Source organism: Apodemus sylvaticus, chromosome 5 (assembly GCF_947179515.1).
Source record: "Apodemus sylvaticus chromosome 5, mApoSyl1.1, whole genome shotgun sequence".
NCBI classification, from domain to species: domain Eukaryota; kingdom Metazoa; phylum Chordata; class Mammalia; order Rodentia; family Muridae; genus Apodemus; species Apodemus sylvaticus.
In genome coordinates this window covers 148,835,594-148,858,046 of record NC_067476.1, presented here as the reverse complement: position 1 = coordinate 148,858,046, position 22,453 = coordinate 148,835,594, and the positions used below count along the sequence as shown (strand labels likewise).

The 22,453-nt window shown below is 49.5% G+C and overlaps 1 protein-coding gene across 5 annotated transcripts in view; it reads right to left on the bottom strand.

Moving 5' to 3' along the window:
* Tox2 (TOX high mobility group box family member 2) overlaps positions 1-22,453 on the bottom strand; it is a 120,063-nt gene that overhangs the window by 3,140 nt on the left and 94,470 nt on the right. For all 5 annotated transcript variants that reach the window (XM_052184197.1, XM_052184196.1, XM_052184195.1 and 2 more), the window contains exons 4-7: positions 6,460-6,699; positions 5,003-5,230; positions 1,191-1,271; positions 59-451 (exon numbers count right to left, since the gene is read on the bottom strand). In XM_052184197.1, coding sequence (XP_052040157.1) covers positions 59-451; positions 1,191-1,271; positions 5,003-5,230; positions 6,460-6,699 — 942 coding nt within the window. The remainder of the gene's footprint in view (positions 1-58; positions 452-1,190; positions 1,272-5,002; positions 5,231-6,459; positions 6,700-22,453) is intronic.

Genomic DNA, 22,453 nt, shown 5'->3' with positions numbered 1-22,453 from the left:
CCCAGCTGCCTTCCCTTTTGGTGAGAATCACAGGAAGCTGTGACTTGGTCCTGCTTACCTGTGGCCCTGGAGGTGAGGGGCTCATTGCCAGCTGCACCTGGAGTGCCATGGGGGCAGGCAGGACAGGAGGCTGCGGGGCTGGGGACATGCTGAGAGGGGGGCTGAGGAGGGTGCCCTGTGCGTGGGGGGGCAGTGGCAGTTGCTGGTGCAGTGAGGGGCTGAGGGGGAAGGCAGGTGGGGGCGGGGATGTGCTGAGGCCTGGCAGCAGGGCCTTGGAGCCCAGCGTCCTGGCAAGGCTGGCAGGAGAGGCTCCGCTGCGGAAGGCCTGCAGGTCGGAGGGCGTCAGGAAGGAAGCCAGGTTGGGCATGGCGTACATGGGCTGCTTGGGTGGAAGCATCTTGGCTGGTGGGTTGGCCTGAGCGTTCTTGGCCTCGCCTTGGTCTGGGGGGCTCTGGAGAAAGACGGAAGCCAGGGATAAATGAGGGAGGGATGTTAGAATCTGGACTGCCCATCAGTAGGTCTGAAGCCTTCGAGGCCTCTGAATGGCTCAAGGGCACGCTAAGGGGCAGGGTGTAAACGAATAAGCCGTAGGCTCCGCTCCCCTGACCCCCCACCCCGTGTACCATCTCACTGTTCCCACGCCCCCCACCCCCCCACCCCCTCAGCGAGACCATTGCCAGGGAAGAGTCATGCTCTGTTAATGGTGCTCCCAGCCTCCCAGACAGTCCCCTCCCCAGCCCCCACTTTGTAAGCACCTGCTGGGCCCTTTACCACCCAACCAGGCTGTTATTTCCCTGTGATGACCTCCAGGAAAAGACCCTGCCTCCTTTTTGGCCTCAGACCCACACCTTCCTTGCCTCTGTGCTTCTGGTGTGAACAGAAAGAGGCAGGGGGCGTGGTCAGGGGTGGCAGGGGGCGTGGTCAGGAGTGAAGTCAGCAAAGCTGGGTCGATAACAGCCACTCAAATGGCCAATCCCACGCTCACTGCTGAGGCCCCTGCGTGCTGGACCTTCTTGCTAAAGGAACTCAATGGAATGCGGAGCTACACATACAGCCTGCCACCCTGGAGGCGCTCCCCAGTGTGACGCACAGGTACAACTCTCTGTGGTACCCGCTGTTCCTAGCGGTCCCAGGCTTCACACTATCTCTCCAGTGACTCTCAGCGGGGCCTTGCCCGGGGATTGTGTTACCTTGGACACCAGGCTAGCTCTGTAGGCCGCCAAGGCTTTCAGGTAATCCTTCTTGGCAGCTTCGGTCTTCCTCTTATACGCCTGAAAGATCCGAGACATGGGCAACTCTGGAGGAAATGTCACAGAGGAGCCTCAGTGCAGAGGCTGGGGTGACAAGCAGGGGTTTCGGGGCCATGCACGGATGAAGGGTGGCGGGGTCAGTGGCTGGATCAGTCGCCCACTGGCCCAGCTCTTCTGAGAGCATCACGCCGGGAGGATAGAGGATAGGTTACACACTGGTTCGTTAGCATGATGTTGGCACATGTGATTACGGAGAGACAAGTCACCCAGAAGCCCCTCTTTGACCTAGTGCTATGACAGCACCTTAATGCTGACACAAGCCCCGCTCCTACTCATAGTTGCTGTGATTGCTACTATTAGCATTAGACCTAGGTTTATATGACTGCAGAATGGCCCTAGTGTGTTTTACAGTCCCTCTTGTGCACGCCTTTTAAATAGATCTCTACTACGATGCCTTGGGACTGAGCCTTGGGACTATTTGGCTAGTGGTACGAGCATAAATTGATGCTGGAGACTTGAAAAGTGCTTAGACTCCGGAGGAACTAGCCTGGTTTGAATGAGAATAGCTTCCGTAGGCTACTATACTTGAGTACATAGTCACCATGGAGTGGAACTATTTTAGAAGGATTGAAAGGTGTGGCCCTGGTGGGGTGAGTGTGGCCTTGTTGGAAGGAGTGTGTCACTTTGAGGTTTCTAAAGCCCATGCCAGGCCCAAAATAGCTGTCTGTCTCTCCGTCTTTCTGTCTTTCTCTGTCTTTCTGCCTCTGTATCTCTCTGTCTCTCTGTGTCTGTCTTTCTGTCCACCCCCCTCCTCTCTGCTTACAGATCAGGATACATCTCTCAGTTACTTCCCCAGCATCATGCCTGCCTGCCCCCATGCTCTCTGTCGTGACGATAACAGACGAAGCCTCTGAAACTGTAAGCAAGCTCTCAGTGAACTACTTTCTTTTATAGGAGGTGCCTTGGTCATGTTTTAACACCGGTAAAACAGTGGCTGAGACACTGGGCTAGCCTGTGGGATCATGAGACCACACAAGACCCACACATCCATCTTCCTGAAGAGTTACTCCGTGTGCTGCAGCTGATTGCAGAAGTTAAACAGCTCTCATCAAGGGCAGCGGGTAAACCGCCATGTTGAGCCCAGCCCAACCCACAGCACGAAAGTCTCAGAGTGGAAGCTGGCAGTGTCCCTGGCTCTCCCCACTGCAGTGGGAACACGCACAGCATCCAAGCCAACAGCAAAGTCCCGGGCAAAGAGCAAGACCCTGATCTGCCTCATGCGTAAGACCAGAAATGAGGGAGGAATTGTTCTCCTGGAGTCGCTCTCAACCAATGGCTAACAAGGCCGGGAGTCGTCCGGCACCCTTGTAGCTCCGATGGGCTGTCAAAGACAAGGTCTGTGTTGGCTCCAGAGTTCCTATCACCCATGGTGGGAATTCTCTGACAGAGTCTTCTGCTTTCTGCTGTCTCATGTCCCACTTCTTTCCAGCAGGTCTGAGACTGTCTCCTAAACCACCGACCCTAGACTAGTCCATAAAGTCTCTACCCGAATAGGCTGCACCTTGCTCACATCCGTGATCCGTGTCTCTGGCTCCAGCTTGTTACTGTACTGTGTTTCCCACGCCTGTGGACAGCATCTCCACTTCCCCCCACAGAGTCAGAATCCCAAGGAGTCCCCCCTACACCCTCCACTTTCCAATCTGCCTGTTCTCATATCTCTGATCTCTCCTGCCAGCTGAGGACCCGACAGGTTACCCGTCCTTGCCTGCCTGCAGCTGAACTGGCCCCTCTGTGCTAACATTTCAGTGGTTCCCTCTGCATGTACTTCTCTCCTGTCCTCAAAGGCCTGCTTGGCCCCCACTTCTGTAGTTCTATCACACTGTGTGAGACTGCACCATTAGAGTTTGGTTCCCCTGAAGTCCCAATATCATGTGTTTGTCACTCCCTTCCTGGACTTTGTCAGCACGGTGGCTCTCCTGCCACGGAGGGAGCGCAGCCTTCAGTCTCACCTTGGAGCCCATCCCAGGGCTGAGACCTTTCCTCTCATTTTGCCCCCTGCGATAGTTTGAATAGGTTTGGCCCCCATAGACTCAGGCATTTGAATGCTTGGACCATAGGGAGTGGCACTATTAAAAGATGTGGCCTTGTTTGAGAAAGTATGTCACTGCAGTTTGGGCTTTGGGGTCTTAAATGCTCAAGCTATACTATGAAAAATCATCCTGTCTCTCCCTGGCTGCCTTCTGATCAAGATGTAGAACTCTCGGCTCCTCCAGCACCGTGTCAGCCCGCAGGCTGCCATGTGTCCCACCATGATGATAATGGACTGAATCTCTGAAACTGTAAGCCAGCCCCAATTAAATGTTTGCCTTTATAAGAATTGCTATGGGTTGGAGAGATGGCTCAGCGGTTAAGAGCACCTACTGCTCTTCCAGAGGTCCTGAGTTCAATTCCCAGCAACCACATGGTGGCTCACGACCATCTGTAATGCTATCCAATGCCCTCTTCTGGTGTGTCTGAAGACAGCTACAGTATACTCATATAAATAAAATAAATAAATCTTAAAAAAAAAAAGAGTTGCTGCGGTCATGGTGCCTATTCACAGAAATAAAACCCTAATTAAGATAGCCCCGGGCGTGCCCACGACCCACAGCACCACCGTGGTTTTACACTCACTCATCTGCTTCCTGGGCTTCTATCTCTTATCCCAGCATCCCAGCTGACTTTCTCGGTTCCATAGGCCTGAACAAACCCTGATGCTGGTATTACAATGGAGACCTTAGTTAGTTACTTAGCCTCATGTTGCCTCCCCTTCTTCCTATCAAAAGAGGTAATGGGTGGTGTACTGGCTGGTTTTGTGTGTCAACTTGACACAGGCTGGAGTTATCACAGAGAAAGGAGTCTCCCTTGAGGAAATGCCTCCATGAGATCCAGCTGTAAGGCATTTTCTCAATGATTGATCAAGTGGGGAGGGCCCATTATGGGTGGTGCCATCCCCGGGCTGGTATTCTTGGGTTCTATAAGAGAGCAGGCTGAGCAAGCCAGGGGAAGCAAGCCAGTAAGAAACATCCCTCCAAGGCCTCTGCATCAGCTCCTGCTTCCTGACCTGCTTGAGTTCCAGTCCTGACTTCCTTTGGTGATGAACAACAATGTAGAAGTGTAAACTGAATAAACCCTTTCCTCCCCAACTTGCTTCTTGGTCATGATGTTTGTGCAGGAATAGAAACCCTGATTAAGACAGATGGTGATGCTCTGGAGCATTGTAAGGATGAAATAAGGTGAGAGAGGGAGGGGTCTCCATGGCGGTGCATAGTCTAGGCATGCTACATGCATGGTACTCGGTAGACAGGGAAGCAGAGGCTCGATGTGGTTAGGTAGTCAGACAGTCTGAGGTAAGTAGCTGTAATGCATTTCCAACTGCAATAAGCTAGCTCTGCTCCTGGCTACCTGGAGGCCTTCAGAGAGACCACGGCTAGTGGAGCAGACAGGTCAGAGCTGACAGACTGTAGAATGTGGATGGTGATGCTCCCTGGTTTGTGGATGGCAGTGAAGGCAGTATGCACAGTGCCGGGAGCCATGGGGGAGCCGAAGGAACTCTGTCCCTCAGTCCCACAGCTTACAGACAAGCAAACACAGCAGAGAGCTCCTTGCAGAAGCCTCAAGTTCCAGGGGCTGAGCCTGACATGACACAGCCTTGGTTCCAGGGCCCAGCGTCAGGGATGTCAGGGACGGGTCAGAAGGGGACCAAGGCTCACCTGTTTCTGCTCTTCCCCCAGGCTGTCCCACATGGAGGCCACTATTTTGGACACATCCCCAAAGGTGGCACTGGGATTCTGCCCCTTGATGGCAGCCTGAGTGTCTCTGAAGAAGAGAGCGTAGGCCGACACCGGTTTCTGTGGCTCGTTGGGGTCCTTCTTCTTCTTCTTCTTTGGATTCTTGGCCTTTTTGCCTGGGTCCGCTGAGGGTCTCTTCTCTCCAGAGATCTGCCAGATGAGAGGAGCCAGTAAACCACAGAAACCAAGGGCTTCCTGACTAAGGGGACCCTAGCTAACCTGGGGCCCATTACCTCAGCAGTTTACCTCAGACCAGCCCCGTTCTCCCCCAAGCAGCGACTGGGCTGGCCTACCAGGGGTTCATACCTAGGCAGCTTAGAATACATTGTCATACACTTAGAGGAGGGTGGCAACACACACACACACACACACACACAGACATACATGAACACGTGAATACAGACAACAGGCAGCCTTATGCACATGTACCCGTTGATGGAAATAGACAGAGGCACATAGATGGAGAAATACAAGGAAACAGACACAATGAACAACACAGAGACGCAGAGGTCAGAGGGTCAGAGGGACCCAGAGGTACACACAGACAGGCAGACAGACAGACGGACAGACAGATGGACAGACAGATGCTCATGCACACTGTGTGGCTGCCTGAGGTGTACGTTTAACTCTTTAGCAAGGACCCACATGTATGTCCATTCAGAGAATTGATAGTCCCTGGAGACCATTGATCTAAGAATGCTAACTTGCCAATGAAGCCAGCCAGTGCCCTGGGCAGCATCAAAAGCAGTATTCTGGGACTTTCTAAGGGCAGAAACCATCTGTATTTCTATCATTCCAAACCGTAAACAAACCCTTTTCTGTTTTTCTAGCATCTCCTCTCTCCCCATGGTAACATCTGTTTCTGCAGACTTTCCAAAGTCTCCTGATCAACAATGAATAATAAAGCCAACAAAGGCCCAAAGCCACGCGTGGCAGTGCATACCAGTAGTTGTTGTACTCGGGAAGCTGAGGCAGGAGGATTGAGAGATTAAGACCCTGTCTCAGAAAATGAAATGAGAAACCAAGGGTCCATTCTCTTCGACAATGAAGTGGCCTTATGTGCACTGGATGAACCTTATGTGCACTGGATGAACCTTTTGCAAGAATAAGAAGGTCCAGCCACTGGGGGCCTCCTGTCATGGACACTGTGACTGGGCCCTGAATCTCTTCAGGGCTCCACTGTGCCTGGAGGTGGGGGTGGTCTCCAGTAGATTTAGCAGTCACAGCCTGATGTCCTGAGGGCTCAGGTGTCAACTCTCTGACCAGAAATCCACATGGTACCCAGCAAAGATTAAATGCTGGCCATGGCCCGGCAGAGTCCCCTCTTCACCAGAGAGGCACCTTGAAGCCACGCCCTTCCACAGCACCACATCACGCACCTTGAAATGGGCATCTGATTCCTCCTCCTGTGTGGAACTGGATGGAGAGGGGGTCGCTGACTTGCTCCCCGGGGGTGATGGGGAGCTGTGGGCAATGCTACTCCGGATGCCCATCTGGGAGATGAGCTGGGACTGGCTGAGGGCACTCATGTGGCTGGCCAGCATCGCCGGGCGGCCCAGCAGGGGCCCTGGCCGGCCTGAGTCATAGGCAGCTACCTCCGAGTGGACCATTTCCTGGATCTGAGAGAGGACAAAGTAATTGTGTTAGAAGGCTCTGCCTCAACAAATGCCACACCCACCTCTCAGGAAGGGACATCTGGGTGAGAGGTGGCAAGGGGGCATTTCCATGCTGGGCTGTGCTTCCCACAGTGACCCCCATAGGGGAATTTCAAGGTGGCAGGCATTCCAGGCTCCCCTGACCTCTGCATGATGCAGACCCCCCCCCCAATCCCCAGCAGTTTGCCCTCTCAGCATGTTCTCAGGCTGTTGGAGTCTGCCCTGCGCGGGCCGTTGGTTGGCATGCCGCCCACACAGGAGTTTGGTCCAGCTGTGAATGGATGTCTCATGACACAAGCTCCACAAGTGAACACAGATCTGCCCTGTTTGCTGGGCAACAATGAACGGCAAAGAACCCAGACTCCGGAAACCCGGACCCTTGCCGGGTGCTTGACTCTGGCCAAGTCTGACCTCAGCAGGCCTCAGTTTCTTCATCTGTAGGCTGCGTAATCAAATTACCTTCCACGATTAAGGACCACGCCTACTCAAGGATAAAGTAAGTCTTATATCATCAAAGTCTTTTCAATACATCGGATGAATAAATCTCTGGCTGTCATTTACCAGGTTTTCCCTATATGGCAGTCATTTTCTTCCTGACTTTATTCCTCTTTTCCCCCTATTGGTTACTTCTGGGATACAAGAAGACCAACCATTTTCCACACGGGAGCAATCTCACACTGAACATGGGATTAGAACAGTGTGTACTCGTGACCCAAACACACACAGTATCAATGCATGCTTCATGGACCCCCCCCATGAACATTCTTAGAATTATTTTTATTTCCTCTGCATTTATTAGTTGCTCTGTCTGATTTCTAATGGCAAATGCCTGCATGCTCTCAGCCTTTTTCTTCATTAAGCAGCAAATAGGCTTGTTATTTTATGGGGTTTTAAAACTTCTCTTTAGAAGAATCGGCTCTCGTGAGACATGGCGGCACATGCCTGTAATCCCAGAGTAGCCCGGGCAACGTAGTGAGATTCTATCACAGACAGATGAGATCTCGAAATGATCCCTTCTCCCCTGATCTCTAATGATTTAACATCTAATTTTATCTTTGTTAACCCCTCCTGCTGGCTTGTAAAGATTGTTGATTCTCTCTCAATTTTGAATTATATTTCAAAACTTGTTTATTTCCCTTGTTTTACGGTTGATAATGTTTAGGGGTTGGGGAAATGGCTCACTGGGTAGAGTTCATGTTGTGTGAGCATTAGAACCACTGTTGGGATCCCTAGCATGCATATAAGAGGGAGCACCTAGTAGGACCACTGTTCAGATCCCTAGCACACATGTAAAAGGAGTACCTACTAGGACCACTGCTCAGATCTCTAGCATGCGTATAAGAGGGGGCACCTAGTAGGACCACTGTTCGGATCTCTAGCATCCAAATGGCTTCCTAATGGTGGGGCCATCTCCGCAGTCCCAAAGAGCATTCTCTAAGACTTTTGTTACTGATCTCTCTTGTGTGTAGGTAGTTCATTCTTTAATTTTTTTCTTTGACAAAAAGAGTTTTAAAGAGGACTCCAGCGAGTTCTAAGCAGCTAATTTTGCTTCTCTTTGCTTCGTCTATGGACAAAAACGGTGAATGTCCATACTGTGTGCCGTTTGTACTTCTGAGAATTTGTTAAGGCTTTCTTTGGAACCCAGATATCATCAAATCTTTACCTGTTCCAAAGTCCTCCCAAATGTACTTTGACAGGTTGTGGCCATGACGCAGTAGGTGCCGGTTACTGGCTAGGAACGGTCGTATTCTCCAGATACTTGTCTGCATTTTGGTTCTCTAAAATCACATGAGCTTGACTAGCCAAGACTTTAAAATGTGTGACTCAGCTGGGCGGTGGTGGGGCACGCCTTTAATCCCAGCATTTGGGGGGGGCAGAGGCAGGTGGATTTCTGAGTTCAAGGCCAGCCTGGTCTACAAAGTGAGTTCCAGGACAGCCAGCGCTACACAGAGAAATCCTGTCTCAAAAACAAAACAAAACAAAACAAAACAAAACAAAACAAAAAACAAAAACAAAAAAAACCAACTAAAACGTGTGACCCTTTTATCACCCAAGAAACTTTGACATGGCTTGGGGTTTACAGCAGAATAAAATAAGCATGCAAATCAAACACTTACTGCTGAGAAACTGTTGGGGAAGTTATTTGAAAGCAAGCCTTTGATACACATGAAGACGCAGGCAAATGCGCATACTGACGAAGCGGATGTGCTTATTCACGTTTGCACGAAGAATTAAATCTTGGCTGAGCTCTGGGACGCAGGATGGAGAACATCTTCAACGTGTCTCAGAGTTGATCGATAGTTTGAGTTCAAATCGTCTATGCTGAAACTCTGCTTGGCTTCAGTACATAGCTCAGACTGGCAGAAGTCTACTTAGCATCATCTCAGACATGGTTGGAAATCCTGCTCTAACCCTCAGCCAAAATTCACTGAACGACTTCTTAGGAAAGACTTCAGCAACTTAAATACCAATTCAAAAAAATATCAAACATCCTAAACACCCCCCCCCACCACACACACACAGAATACAAAGATGTACTAAAGATGGTGGGAAAATATTAAATCTTTGTTTTCCACAACGAAGCCATAATTAAAAAAAAATCTTTGCTTGTATGTACATATGTGTGGGTATGTAGGTGTGTATATGTTTACAAATAAAGGTGCAAAGGTCAGAGGTTGACCTTTGAAGGGGAGGGCCTTTTACTTGCCAAGCCATTTCTCCAGCCTCACTATGCTTACTGTTATTATTTTAAGAGTTTTAAAGGTTTTTGTGTATGGATATAGTACTGTCACGTAAGTCTGTGCACCATGTGTCAGTGTCTGTGGGCAGCAGAAGAAGGAAGCAGTTCTTCTATTAAAAATTCAATCCAGCAGCTTCCCTGATCCTTCCCGAACCCTGACCTCTTATCCTGTAATAGTCACTTCATGTGTTCACGAGTTATTATTTTTTTTGATACAGCGTTTTCAAATTAAGCAATTTATTGCAAGTTGGCCTTGTTTGGTACAGAACCATCTAGATCTAGGTCAAGGGTTCAGACAGGAGCCACTTCAGGAGGGAACATCTGAAGGTGTCTACAAAGACATTTCCGTCTCACCACTGGGGCATGCTCCTGTCTCCTGGAGGTATTGGCAGAGGAAGCTGTTAAACTCTACAGTAAGTGGGGTGGCTGCCCTCCATCTTTGCCCCCAAAGCAAAGACTTCTGTGTGTTGAGATGGGGCAGCTCTGCTCTCCACAGGGGATGCTTTCCTTGAGGAGAATCTGAGCTATGCACTGGGCATGTTTCTCAAAACTGAAGAGTGGGTTTTGTCTTTTACTCTCAGGCTATTTGGAAAGAGCTTTTTAATGGAATGTGTCCTATTGTCATCGTGGTCGGGGAACATGAATCCTAGAGTTTCGTTTTTGGAACACGCCAAGGCTTCCCTTAGGACAGAACCATGTCTTGCAATTTTTTTTTTCACCTAAAACTAAAATAATGTAGGCTTGGGGTTGAAAGTGTGGCTCAGGGTAGAGTGCTTCCTTACCCTGCGTGCATGCATGAGGCCCTGGGTTCAAGTCCTAGCACTGAAAAAAAAAAAGTAATTGAAATAATATTCACTGTGGGCAAAAAAAATCTCCATGTCTATTGAAGGTACTGTTTTGACGTCAGCTGTGTGACTGAGAAAACTGAGCTAAAGCCCTCCATCCCTCCCATGTGTGTTTCCATCAGTTTTCCACCGCATTTGGTGTAAACAGGTTTTCTTCAGTGAAGCCTCGTGCTTAGCCATCCCAGAATGCTCTGTCTTTGTGAAGGCTGCTCCTTATTCATGAAAGCATCTATGCTCCCGTGACTGTCTCTGCCTTCCATCCTTCTCAATCGGCCATTGTCATGGTTTCCATACGGTTTTGCTCTCATCCTGTATGGTTTCAGATGCACATCATGCAAATGGCACATGGGCAAAGGCTGGTCCACAAACCATTCTCAATGCATCGGGATCTGCGTTAGCGCATTAATCAGAAACCCGAAGTATAGGCTTAGCAAGCCAACTTCCTTAAAGAGTGGCGAGTTTTAAGTCTCTAAGCATCGTCCCCACCCTAAAATGTGGGCATGCTGTTTCTTTTTTTGCGGATTTTTGTTTGTTTGTTCTTCTTTTAGGGAGGGTATTACCGTACAGTCCAGGCAACCTTAAACTCTCTATCCTTCCACCTCAGCCTCTTGAATTATAGGTGTGCACCACCATGCCTAGCTTTTAAGTTTTAAACAAGAAATTGGCATGATTTCTTCCAGTGAAAACTGGCTGTAGTTTGTTAAGGCATGCTACATTTTTCTTCTCAGCTATTCTTCAACCCCATATTCCTGACTTTGTGACTTATTATCTTGCTCATGTTTGATAAATTAAAGGTACTTAAATTATTACTACTACTACTACTACTACTATCATCATCATCATCGTATTATTATTATTATCATTATCATTATTATTTTGTAAATGCCCTACATGGGAAATAGTCTAAGTCTGATCACTGGTGAGGCAGAACACTAGCCGTAAGTCAGTTAGGCCACGTGGTATGGACTGGTGGGTGTGGACAGCAGCAGAGTTCAGCTCTTAGGAAGGATGGGACGTGGCACAATGTCCTGGGTTTGATCCCCAGCTCCTTATAAACTGGATTTTGTGTGCTTGTCTGTTACCCCAACACTCAGGAGGCCGTGGCAGGAAGATCAGAAGCTCAAGGTCATCCTCAGCCGTATATGGAGTTCAAAGGCTAGAAACTCTAGGCTAGAAACTCTCTCGGAAACAAACCCAAACCTAAAACAAAACCAACGACCTTTAACCCTTAGTAAATGAGCACACGATCCCCAGCAGATCACAGCACACACCCCCTGGGACCGAGCAATCCTCCCTAGCCCACACATGAGGCCACGCCCACTGCAGGAAGAACTGTGAAAGATGTCCACAGAGACAAATGAATGTCCCTTTGACGTTCTGCTGGGCATTGCCCTCTGGACCTCTGAGGTTATCTGTTTCTATCTGAATGTCCCCTCTGACACTGACTACGCTATTCTAATTCTGCAACCTTGTAAATTGTGGGGGGAAATGAGTTATTGCAACTGATTCTTTTTGAATTCATTTAAGATTGTATTGTGGCAAAATATGTAAGTTTTTCTTGTAGCAATTTTCTTACTGTTGTGTTTATGTAGGCTGTGTGTACATGAATATACCACAGTGTGCATGTCGTGATCAAAGGGTGGCTTTGTGAGGTCGGTTCTTCTTTTTTAACCTTTGTGTGGGCCCGGGGGTGGGGGGGGTGGGGTCAAGGTCGGTTGCTAGGATCTCTCTACAGGTGTCTTCATCATCTGAGCCAACTCACCTGCACGGATGCAACCATTTTTACACATACATCTCAGTGCTATGCATACACCATGCCTCCATCATTACCATCCATCTACAGAAGTATCTTTACCTATATTAAATAACAGCATCCCACTCCTGTCTTGCCTGAGTCCCTGGAAACCACGATTCTCCTTTCTTTGTATGTGGTCTCTGTGCACACAGGACGTATGCACACAAGCATATGGGGATGCTTGCACCTCAAGGCCAGAGGAGGGCGCTGGGCACCCTGCTCTATTGCTCTCCTCACATTTTCTTGAGATGGTGTTTCTCACTGCATCTGGAGCTAGGTGGACTGACAGCAAACCTCGGTGGTTAGCCCATCTCTGCTACTCACAGACACACCCACTTGTGGCTGGGGATTTGAACTCAGGTCCTCAAGCCTGTGCAGCAAAAACTTACCAACAGAACCATTTCCCCATCTCCTATTGATTTTACCATAAGTACCTTGAATAAAGGGAATCACACCATATAAGTCTCCCTTTGTGATTGTCTTATTACACTTAGCACAGTGACCTCAAGATTCATACACATTGTAGCATGAGTCAGAATTTCTTTCCCTTTTTAAGGTTGAATAATAGTCCGTTGTATGAACATACCACATTTTACTATCCATTTTTCTGTTAATGGGTCTTTGAAAGATTTTTTTTTAAGATCCAAACTGGAATATCAATAGTGGATGAGTGTCAGGTGGAAAACAACTGATTCTTATCCATTAAAACACAAATAAAGCCGGGCGGTGGTGGTGCACGCCTTTAATCCCAGCACTTGGGAGGCAGAGGCTGGTGGATTTCTGAGTTTGAGGCCAGCCTGGTCTACAGAGTGAGTTCCAGGGCTACACAGAGAAACCCTGTCTCGAAAAAACAAAACAAATAAAAAAACCCCCCAAAAACAAAAAAAAACCCCAAACAAACAAATAAATACATAAATAAATCATTCTAATCATCAAATTCAATTGCTCTATGATATCAACCAGCTTTCTAGTTTTTAGTTAATTTATTTTAGCATTCCCTGATTGCTTAATTTTTCAGATTCTATTTTTCAGATTCTAATCTGATCTCAGTGTAATATCTTACTGACTTCCTCATTAATAACCAGTTAAATGTGGTTTTAATATGTTTGCATGTTATACTTGTAGGAGAGTCACTGTGTTCCTGTTAGAAAGCTGTACAGTAAAGAATTTTAAACTCCAGAACAACTGGAACTATTTTGAAGGCTTACCAGGCTGAGGGAAGTGGACATGGCTTATTCAGATAAAGGAATTCTTCTCAGAGTCAGTGAATGACTGGAGCCTCACGCCCCTGTGTGGGTGAATGAATGAGAGTAACCCACGGACACGGGCAGCCCCATACCTTTAAATCCACGTGTAAAATGTGTGGTTCTGGCGTGTTAAGTGTGGTAGAATGAAGGCAACAGCATGGAGGTGATTTCCGAGAAAGAGATGAGAGAGAGCTGAACTGGCTTCTGCAGCATCTATCCTGTCAAAAGCCTGGGTGATGCACAAGGGCTTGTAAAGCCCTGGATGACAGAGGTTTGTCAAAGTTGAATACCCAACTCAAGTGGGATGGGTTCTGCGGAAGTGGCTGGCATCTCCATGGCTTAGCTGGCCGTGCTACATATCATGAACGATTTCAACAAGATGATGCCAAGATCTCCAGGCTAGCTCCAGACTCTATATTCAGCCACGTGATTGGCAGCCCCTTCCCAGAAACATAAAAATCTGGCTTCATAGGAAGGGAAGCCTTATTTCTCCCTAAATCTTGCCCAAAATTTACCGAAACAGCACCTGGTATCATTGTTTCTGTAGCTACAAAAGCCACAGACATGGAAACAGCCTCCATTTCCTCCTTCCCAAATGTCCCTTGCCTGCCCCTTGACACACCAAGCACTTTTGGCCATTCTTCCACGGTGAGTTCCAAATCTCTCACATGCTTCTCCGCCCCACAAGCCACCTTTCTAAGATGTATGCACCAGGTCCTTTGACCCTTTACTCTCGCTTTAAAACTGTTCACCACACTAGGAAATGGTGACACATACCTTTAACCTTAGCCCCTGGGAAGCAGAAGCAGGCTGATCTCCAGAGTCTGAAGCCAGGATGGTCTTCTAGAGAATTCCAAGACAGCCAGGAACTCAAAACATAGATGCAAATGAGTTTTCATTTGCCTCATGCTCTCCCAGGTGGATCTGAATTTTAAGTGACAGCTTGGTGTACATGCATGTACCTGCATGTATATATTCATGTGCATGCGTGTATATGTGCTTGTGGGGAGGGTACATATAGAGACTAGAGGGCAACTTCAGGGGTTATGTGTCAGATGTTGTCCATCTTGAATACAGAGAGAGGGCCTCTCACAGGCTAATGAGGCCTAGCTGGCCAAGATTCACCTGTCTCTACCTCCCTGCTCTGGGACTCTAAGCACACATCACTACCACACCCAGCTTCTTCTTCTTTTAACTATTGGTTCTAGGGTTGGAAATCAGGTCCTTGTGCTGCAAGGTAAGTACTGTATCAACTGATCCATCACCCAGCCTCAATAATGACTTTTTAACCTCTAAAGGTTCTTTGAAATTAAAAAAAAAATGCCCCACGATTTATACCCACAGATTAAAGGTTCTTAATGTTACAGATACTTCATAGATTCCTTAGAGCAAGGCATTTTCTACTTCTTCAGATGAGTGGCACTTTCTACCACCATCCTTGCCGTGGTGGTAAGTTTGGAGTTCAGAAGAACCTCCCCTCCCTACCCCCTCCCCCAGCCGTTGGCCTTTTCCTATTGGTCACTGCTGTGTCATTTGGTCTCAGAGTCTGAAGCTGCTCTGGTCCTTAAATGCAAGTGTCACTCACGGGTACTGAACACACGCTCTCCTGACTCTGAACTTCCTGTGATGTGGACAGTTTGACTAGGCTCCTCCCGGGGACCTAGCAACGCTTAGGTCATCACTTGCCGCCCTTACCTGCTGCCAGGTGTGGGCGGAGCACAGAGTTGTGTATAAAAAGACTGCTCACTGCCCTCTGCCTTTTCTCTGGCTGCCCCCACTTTCTTTCTGTCCTCCTCTGTCTCCCCTTCTCTGCCCTCATGGCTCTGCTCACCGTCTGTCTGCTTCTACCCCTTCCTCATTCCCCTCCCTTCCCCCAAATAAACCTCCCTTATATCAGGTCTGTCGCATGGTGTGATTTCTCGGGGCCTACCAGGTACCCTGGCCTACCAGGCACCCCCACCCCCACCCTGTCCGCCACTGACTATGTGTTGTAACACATTCCGTTTATACCTAGAGATTTCCATAATCGTTCAGGGGTTCCCTTAACATTCCTGAAAAGGCTGTGTGGAGCCCAGCAAACAGCACATCTGGCAAGATGTCCATCTCACCACAGAGCTCGCTCCTGCTTGGCACATGGCTCTGTCCACAAACACTGGCAGGCAGGCCTTTCGGGGCTTCTGAGTTGGCCTGGTTTCAGTGCTAAGCACTAGGGAGGAAGGCCTCACAGTTGGTCAGGGGCATGGAACTTTCTACAGGGACAGTATGTCGCTACAAACCAATAAGACCTGAGCATGGTCACCAAGCATCCAAAACTTTCTAGGGCACGTCATGAACTCAATCGTAACTCCCCAAAGTGAAAAGGATGCTCCCAATTAGAGGCCTGCCACTTGAGAATGTCTGGGGCCAGAGGCTTTGCAGTGGTCAGGCCTGAGCCCTTGTCTCATGCCAATGTCATTGTCTCTCCGTGTCAGGACACTGGCACCTGTCTCCTTACTTAGAGAGGCTCACTGGCTATATAGGAACTGCAGAGCAATCCCCAGGCCTGCCCAGCTGCAGATCCCACTGTGGCTTGCCTGAGGCAGAACTCTCTGGGGTGGGTCATGAGGACTTCTCTCTGGATAAGAGCTTTCCTCTGTCATACACCTTCCTGAACTCCACTCATTGCCCAAAGCAGTCCCAGCACTCTTCAGCTGTCCCTCTCCCAGATCCTGCTCTGGGCCCGTGGTAGCTCACTGTGCGGAGACCTTCATCAGGGTGAGGGCCTGGCCAGGCCCACCCTTGTTGAGGGGATGTTAGTCACAGCATGAGGTCCCCTTCTGCTTGCACAGGCAAACATATGGCTAGCCGGTAGCTGCAGCTGCACCCTCTCCTGCAGGCCCAGGCAGAGGAGCTGGAGGGAGGTGGTAGCCTCGCAAACATAATTAGACTTAATACATTCTCAGGGTTGAGGAGTGCCGGGAGAGCTTTTCACACATGCCCAGCTGCAGTCTCCATGGAGTGTGCTAGGTGCTGAGCATACCCCCACTAGGGACATGGAGAAATCACACCTCTTCTCAGCTTCTGCCAATCCACAGAACCGAATCCCAGCCTGTTTCCCCTCAGAGGAGAACAAGGGAGTGAGCTGCCCCTTGTTTTCCCTCACGTAAGCTACAGACGCTCCTTTCTTGTTAAATTCTGTCACATAAGCCCTTTCCTGGGTGCAAGTGGGTTCTAAAGTTCCTTAAATTCTGAGCCGCGGCAGAAACCAAAATGGGGCTAGAAGCCACTGGCTAGCATTTTATTTTATAACCGTTGACAGTCTCTGGTAGCAACCAACATTAGAACCTTTGTCTGGAGAAAGCGGTCACAATCGGTGCTATGCCATGCTTAGCACTGGATTAGAAAGCATTGTTTGTGGTCCCATCGCGCATGCGTGGGCATGTGTGCACCATCTCTGTGCAGGAACCATGCACAGAGGGCTACGGGGAGCTTGTGAATAACTCTCTGATGGACACACGTGCTCCTCCCAACTTACTCTGAAGCCACTGAAACTTGGGGTGGTGGAGCCTGGACTCAGGTGACTGTCTCAGAATCCCACCACTAGGAAGGAGACAGTCAGAACTCCACCTGTCTGTTGCCTGCATCCTCTGACTGTGCCCACACAAACCCCAGCAGCTCTGACAGGGAAATGGGGTGATACCGAGCCTGCCCTTCAGGGCAGGGAGCTGTGTGGATCCAAAAGAGGCAATGTTCTACACCGCAAATCAAACAAGCATCCCATCTAGAAGTTTCCCTCTTCCTCTCCCATGAACTCGCTTGTGTTGTGAGTTTGAACGAGGCTCTGGGAGTTGGGGAGAGTATCCAGGAGGGAGACTTCTCTCATGCTATACACAATCATATGAAGCCCCACCCAGGACTGGTGCTGCACATTGCATTGGTTTTTACCAGGACCTGGCAAGTTCCTGTGAATGGTCAAATATTAAATATTTTGGGCTTCCAGAACCAAATGGGATCTGTTGCAACTGCCTAACTGAGCTGCTGTAGTAGAAAGACAGGCGGCAGGCAAGTGACTGGCTGGGGCTGTGTGCCAATAAGAAGACCTGAGGGCCTTTAGCTCATGTCTGTATAGTGCCAACCTCCTTATTAATTGAACACCACTGATAAAAGTAACAGTGGTACCTCGATGTACACTTCACTTGGCAGTGCCGTTCGCTAGGCAGCAGCCTGCTCATCACACTGAATCCTCACCCTGTCCCGGAAGAAGGAGAGTCTGCTGATAACCTGTACTTTACAGATGTAGCAATGCAGACATAGAACGGACAGTCACTGTTCAAGGTCATTTAGTGCTAAGATTCACACCAAGGTCTGGGTAGCTTCCAGGCTTGTGACCTTAGCTGTAATCCTCAGTCTATCCCCCTGCCCCTCATCAGAGAGCAAACACCTGCTACGAACTCTCCCTGGGCTGAGCCTTGTCCTGGCCATTGCTGGGGTCTAGCTCTGACCTCAAGTTATAGCCTGTCTTGGAAATCGACCGTGGGTGGTCCTGGTAGGGAGTGCTCTGGCACGTGGCCAAGGCTACTTCGGAACCTTGGCACTCTGTTTCCCTGTTGCTGGGCATGCTGGCTTCTAACAGCCGGTTCATACTCATCTCTAAGAACTGCCTTTGCTGATGGCTGCCCCATCCCGTGGCTACATCCCTTTTTGTGGGTGTTTATATAATGCCGGGTGGGGTTTAAAGATCGTGTCTCCTTGATGGGTCTGTTACCAGGACGGTCTGACTGCCCACAGCCCCCTGCCAGCCAAGGTCTCATCTGCTTAACCGCATCTAAGAGGACACTCGTGCTGTGTAAGTGACATACTCATGGATACCCAGCATGCTTTGATGTTGATATATTGGGGTGGGTCAGCCTTTTAGCCTGTCATCCTTGGAATCACTGCTATGGGATGTCACAATTAGTCTTAAGTCACCAACATCACCTTTCACCATTCTGCTGTTTGAAGTATCTATTGGCTTAAGGAGCCAAATGTTTGAAAACTAGCCCCCTTTCAAACACACACACACACACACACACACACCTTGCGCCAGAGAGAGAGAGAGAGAGAGAGAGAGAGAGAGAGAGCGAGCCAATAGCAAGCTTCCCCCAGTGCTGCCTGCCCCTTGCTGGCAAGCCTCGTTGGCAAGTATTTCTAATAAACTTTCATGCTTGGCGGGAGATCCTTTGCAGGCTGACAAATTCCTCCTGAAATGTAGATGTCTTGTTCAGAGTTATTACTCCAGAGCACAGGTGCCCAGCTGCTATTGTAAAACCAGCAAGCATTTAATTGAAACAAACGACTATAATAATAGTACATTATCCCTGCAGGCCAAGCGCCATCATAGTTTTAATTATTGAGTTAAGAGTCTCACTAATTTATCCTTTAAAGCAACAGCCCATTCCCAGTTAGACTGATCATCTTGTTATGAATATGAAGGCCCAGCAGGGAGGTTGTGAATCGCAAGCCATTTGTCCCCTTCAGGGCTGTTTTTGTCTTTGAAGAAAGGTTTGCAAACAGGCAGCTGAGCTGCTTGGCAGGCTCCGCTGGGGATGAGAGGTTTCTGTTGAGGTTGTAATGGGGGCCTGCCTGGCCCTTGGCTTCCATCTTTGGGTTTCGGGCCTCCTTATGGAGCCCAAACTAGCTCTCTACTTGATCCGAAACCAAGATCCAAAGTCCTGCCTAAGCTACAGTCCCCACCACTGCCTTAACCCCCAAAGCCTGGTACCTCTCTGGCCTCCCTCCTTACTCTCTGCCCCCCCCTCCTTTTACCCTGCCCTCTTCATTACTGTCCCTTGAATATTCAAGTGGGCTCTTGCTTCTGGAGCAGTGTAGAAAGGAGTGCATTTTTGTGCCCTGGGGGGATTTGTTGACTTTTTTTTTTTGGTTGTTATAACTGGACTACAAGCTAAAGCAACAGGAAAGCTCAGAATACAGAGCGGCCACTTCCAAAGTCACTCACGCTGGCTGTGGACAGCCTGTTAAGGAGCCTCAGTCTGCAGTGCTCTTCCCCGCGGAGAGGAGTTCTCACCCTGCTTTCTTCCTCCAACTGGGAGGCCTGGTTCAAGCCTCAAGTTCCCCAGGAGGCTTTTCCTGGCCAAGCAACCTTGTGCTACAACCTGTGTCCCCAGTGTACCCTGGAGAGCGGACAGAAACTCCCAACCCCTTAGCCTGCTGCTGTCTTCTCTCCAAAGCACCTGCTAACAGTGTGTGGAATATTTATTCGGTTATTTGTCACCCTCATGTAAACTACACCCAGTTTAGACCTTCGCTTTGATCCCCGAATACCGGCCAGCACCCAGTAGGGTGTGAAGACATGTGTTCATGTGACAAGTGAAAGCCAGGCATGTGTTCTAGAGGTAGGAGCCTGAGGAGCGTCCTGGTTTTCTATGTCTTCTCATATCTGTCACCCCCCCCCCCCCAAGTGCTTGTCCCACACCCACTGCTGCATGTAGGACAGCATCATGTCTGGACGTATCATTTGATCTGTAACAGGCACTGTGTGGAGCCCGGGGAGTTAGGGTGACAAGCACAGTGACACTGGCCTCCTGGAGTCAACTCCACACCCTGCTCCACACTCACCCAAAAGGTAGTAAGGCAGAGCGCCCAAGCCAGACTAGTAGCCCAACAGGGCCCTGCACTGAGTAGTGGACAGTGGGAGGGAGGAGCGGGGTTGGGGTAAGGAAGAGCTCGAGGGCCAGGCAGGGTAGGACTAGTGAGCCCTGAATGTCACGCCTGAGTCCTGAGGAACTGCAGGTGTCCAGTAGACCAGGTTGGCTGCTAAGAGCAGGCAACAGTGGTGGGGTGAGTTGAACTGACTTTCGCAGACTCTGCTAGAAGGGGTGGGTTAGAGAGTCAGTCAGCCGGGAGAGACACAAGAGAGGAGACATACAAGGGGGCACATGTGGGTAGCAACGAGCCACACAGAGGAACAGAAAAGGAAGTTTCTGGAAGAAGGGAGTGGCTAGCCAGTCTGTCAGGCACATAGCACATAGCGATGGATTTGACACACCAGAGGCTGCCAGGGTCTCTAACCAGGGTGGTTTGATTGCTGTGGGAAAGCAGAAGCCAAAGTGAATGGAATAAGGATGTGACCACAGCCAACGCGGTCCACGAGGCTGGTCTGGGGCTTCTGGAAGGTGTCAAAGTCTGACCGGCTACTATAGGGAAGTGGGCAGTGGCACCGTGACCTTGACTCAAAACTGCACCCTCGGGCAGCCCCTTTAATGACCCCAGCCCCAGAGCTGCTGAGGCTTAGGCAGATGGCAAGGTACCTCCCCCAGGCATACGAGGTCCGCTGTTCCCTGTGTGTAGTCTGTCTGAGGCAGGAGCTGGCTTGTACCTAGTGAGTCTGAGCCTTACATCAGCTTTTCTCATTATGGAGAGCAGAAGGGGCTGCTGGTGTGGGTTGGCCGGCCTGACCGTGTCTCCTCGCCCCTGGTTACAACATTGTCCACAAGGTACGGCTCCTCTCTTTACACCACAGGAAGCCAGCAGAGCCACCTGTCTTGCTTTGATTAATCTTCGTGACTTATCTTTCTGTGTCTTTGAAAAATGGGAGGGAACTGTTGAACAGTCAATGAGTAGCCATGTCAGAACTACTGTGATCGTAGAAGATGTGTGTGTGTGTGTGTGTGTGTGTGTGTGTGTTGATTGATGTTCAGAGACATTTCAAGAGACACAGGTGCTGAGGGCTCTCTCTTACTCTTGCTCTCTGGAGTCACAGTGGGAAATAAAGCTGGAGGAGTCAAAGGGGGCAGATCACTGAGGAACAGGGAATCCTGGGAGGAGCTAAGAACAGCTCAGGGGCCTCCTGTGCTCAGCTTAATAAATGAGAGGTGGGGTCAAGAGGCTCCAGGGGCAGATTTGATGGGCACGGATGATCTGAGGAAGAAGAACCAGCTGTCCTTTGCCACGAGTGGTGGTAGTGGGTACTGATAATAAAAAATGACCTGTCTACATGAGATTTTTACATGTTTCTAAACTTGAGAGTTTGTATACAGTACTCAGGAGGTAGAGGCAGGAGGATCTCTGAGTTCAAGACCAGCCTGGCTGGTCTGAATTGAGCAAGTTACAGGACAGCCAAGGCTACCCAGGGAAGCCTTATCTCAAAAAAAAAAAAAACCTGAAAAAACTTTTAAAGTTATTTTATTATTTTGCACAAATGGGTAAGTTTTGTCTGCATGTTTGTGTACCATACTCATGCAATGCCAACAGAGGCCAGAAGAGGGCGCAGAATAGGGTGTTGGATCTCCAAAGACTAGAGCTACCGATGGTTGTGAGTCACCACGTGGGTGCCGGGGATTGAACTCCAGTCCTCCGGAAGGGGAGCCATTGCTCCTAACTGCTGAGCCATCTCTCCAGATTCCTCCTTAGTTTTTTAAAGCTCAGCTCTAATGTTCTTGCCCCCGGGAGGCCCTGACTCTTCTACCTAAGTCTGGGCTCCGTGATTCCCCTCACGCACCCTGTCATGCCTTTCAGGGACTTTGTCACACGTGTCACCACACCTTCATTTGAGTGGATGCATGCTCAGCTATGGGGACGTCGCAGCTGGATTTTGCTCCTCCCTGGTAATCCCTCAGGGAACATGTGCTCCTCGACATTACCTATGTGGCTCTCTCCGTCAGTCACACTCCACTCAGCCTGCGTTCCTAGCCACTGCCCCACATCAGCCAGCAGCATCCTCTGACGTCATGTCCCTGGATTAAGGGCAGAGATGGAGCCATATCTGTACTTAGGAAGGTTCCACTGCCTACCCCAGGAGCATGAACGGGGAACAGGAGATACCCAGGCAGAAGACCAGTTTAAAGGCAGCTGCACCTGCTGGTCCCTGATAGCGATGTCTGAGCCAGGATGCAGGATACCGGAGCAGGAGAGAATCAAGGGGTGGGTCTTCAGAGCTCAGTGGTGGGCTCAGGGTGGGCTCACGGTGGGCTCTGCCCCACTCAGTGCTCCCTGGCAGAGGTGAGACCCTAACATGACAGGGAAGCCCAGGGAAAGGCCAGAGTCATCTCCCCCTCCACCTTCACACCAAACAGGCTACGTTCTAAATTAGCACGTGCGCTAATTAAAACCATCT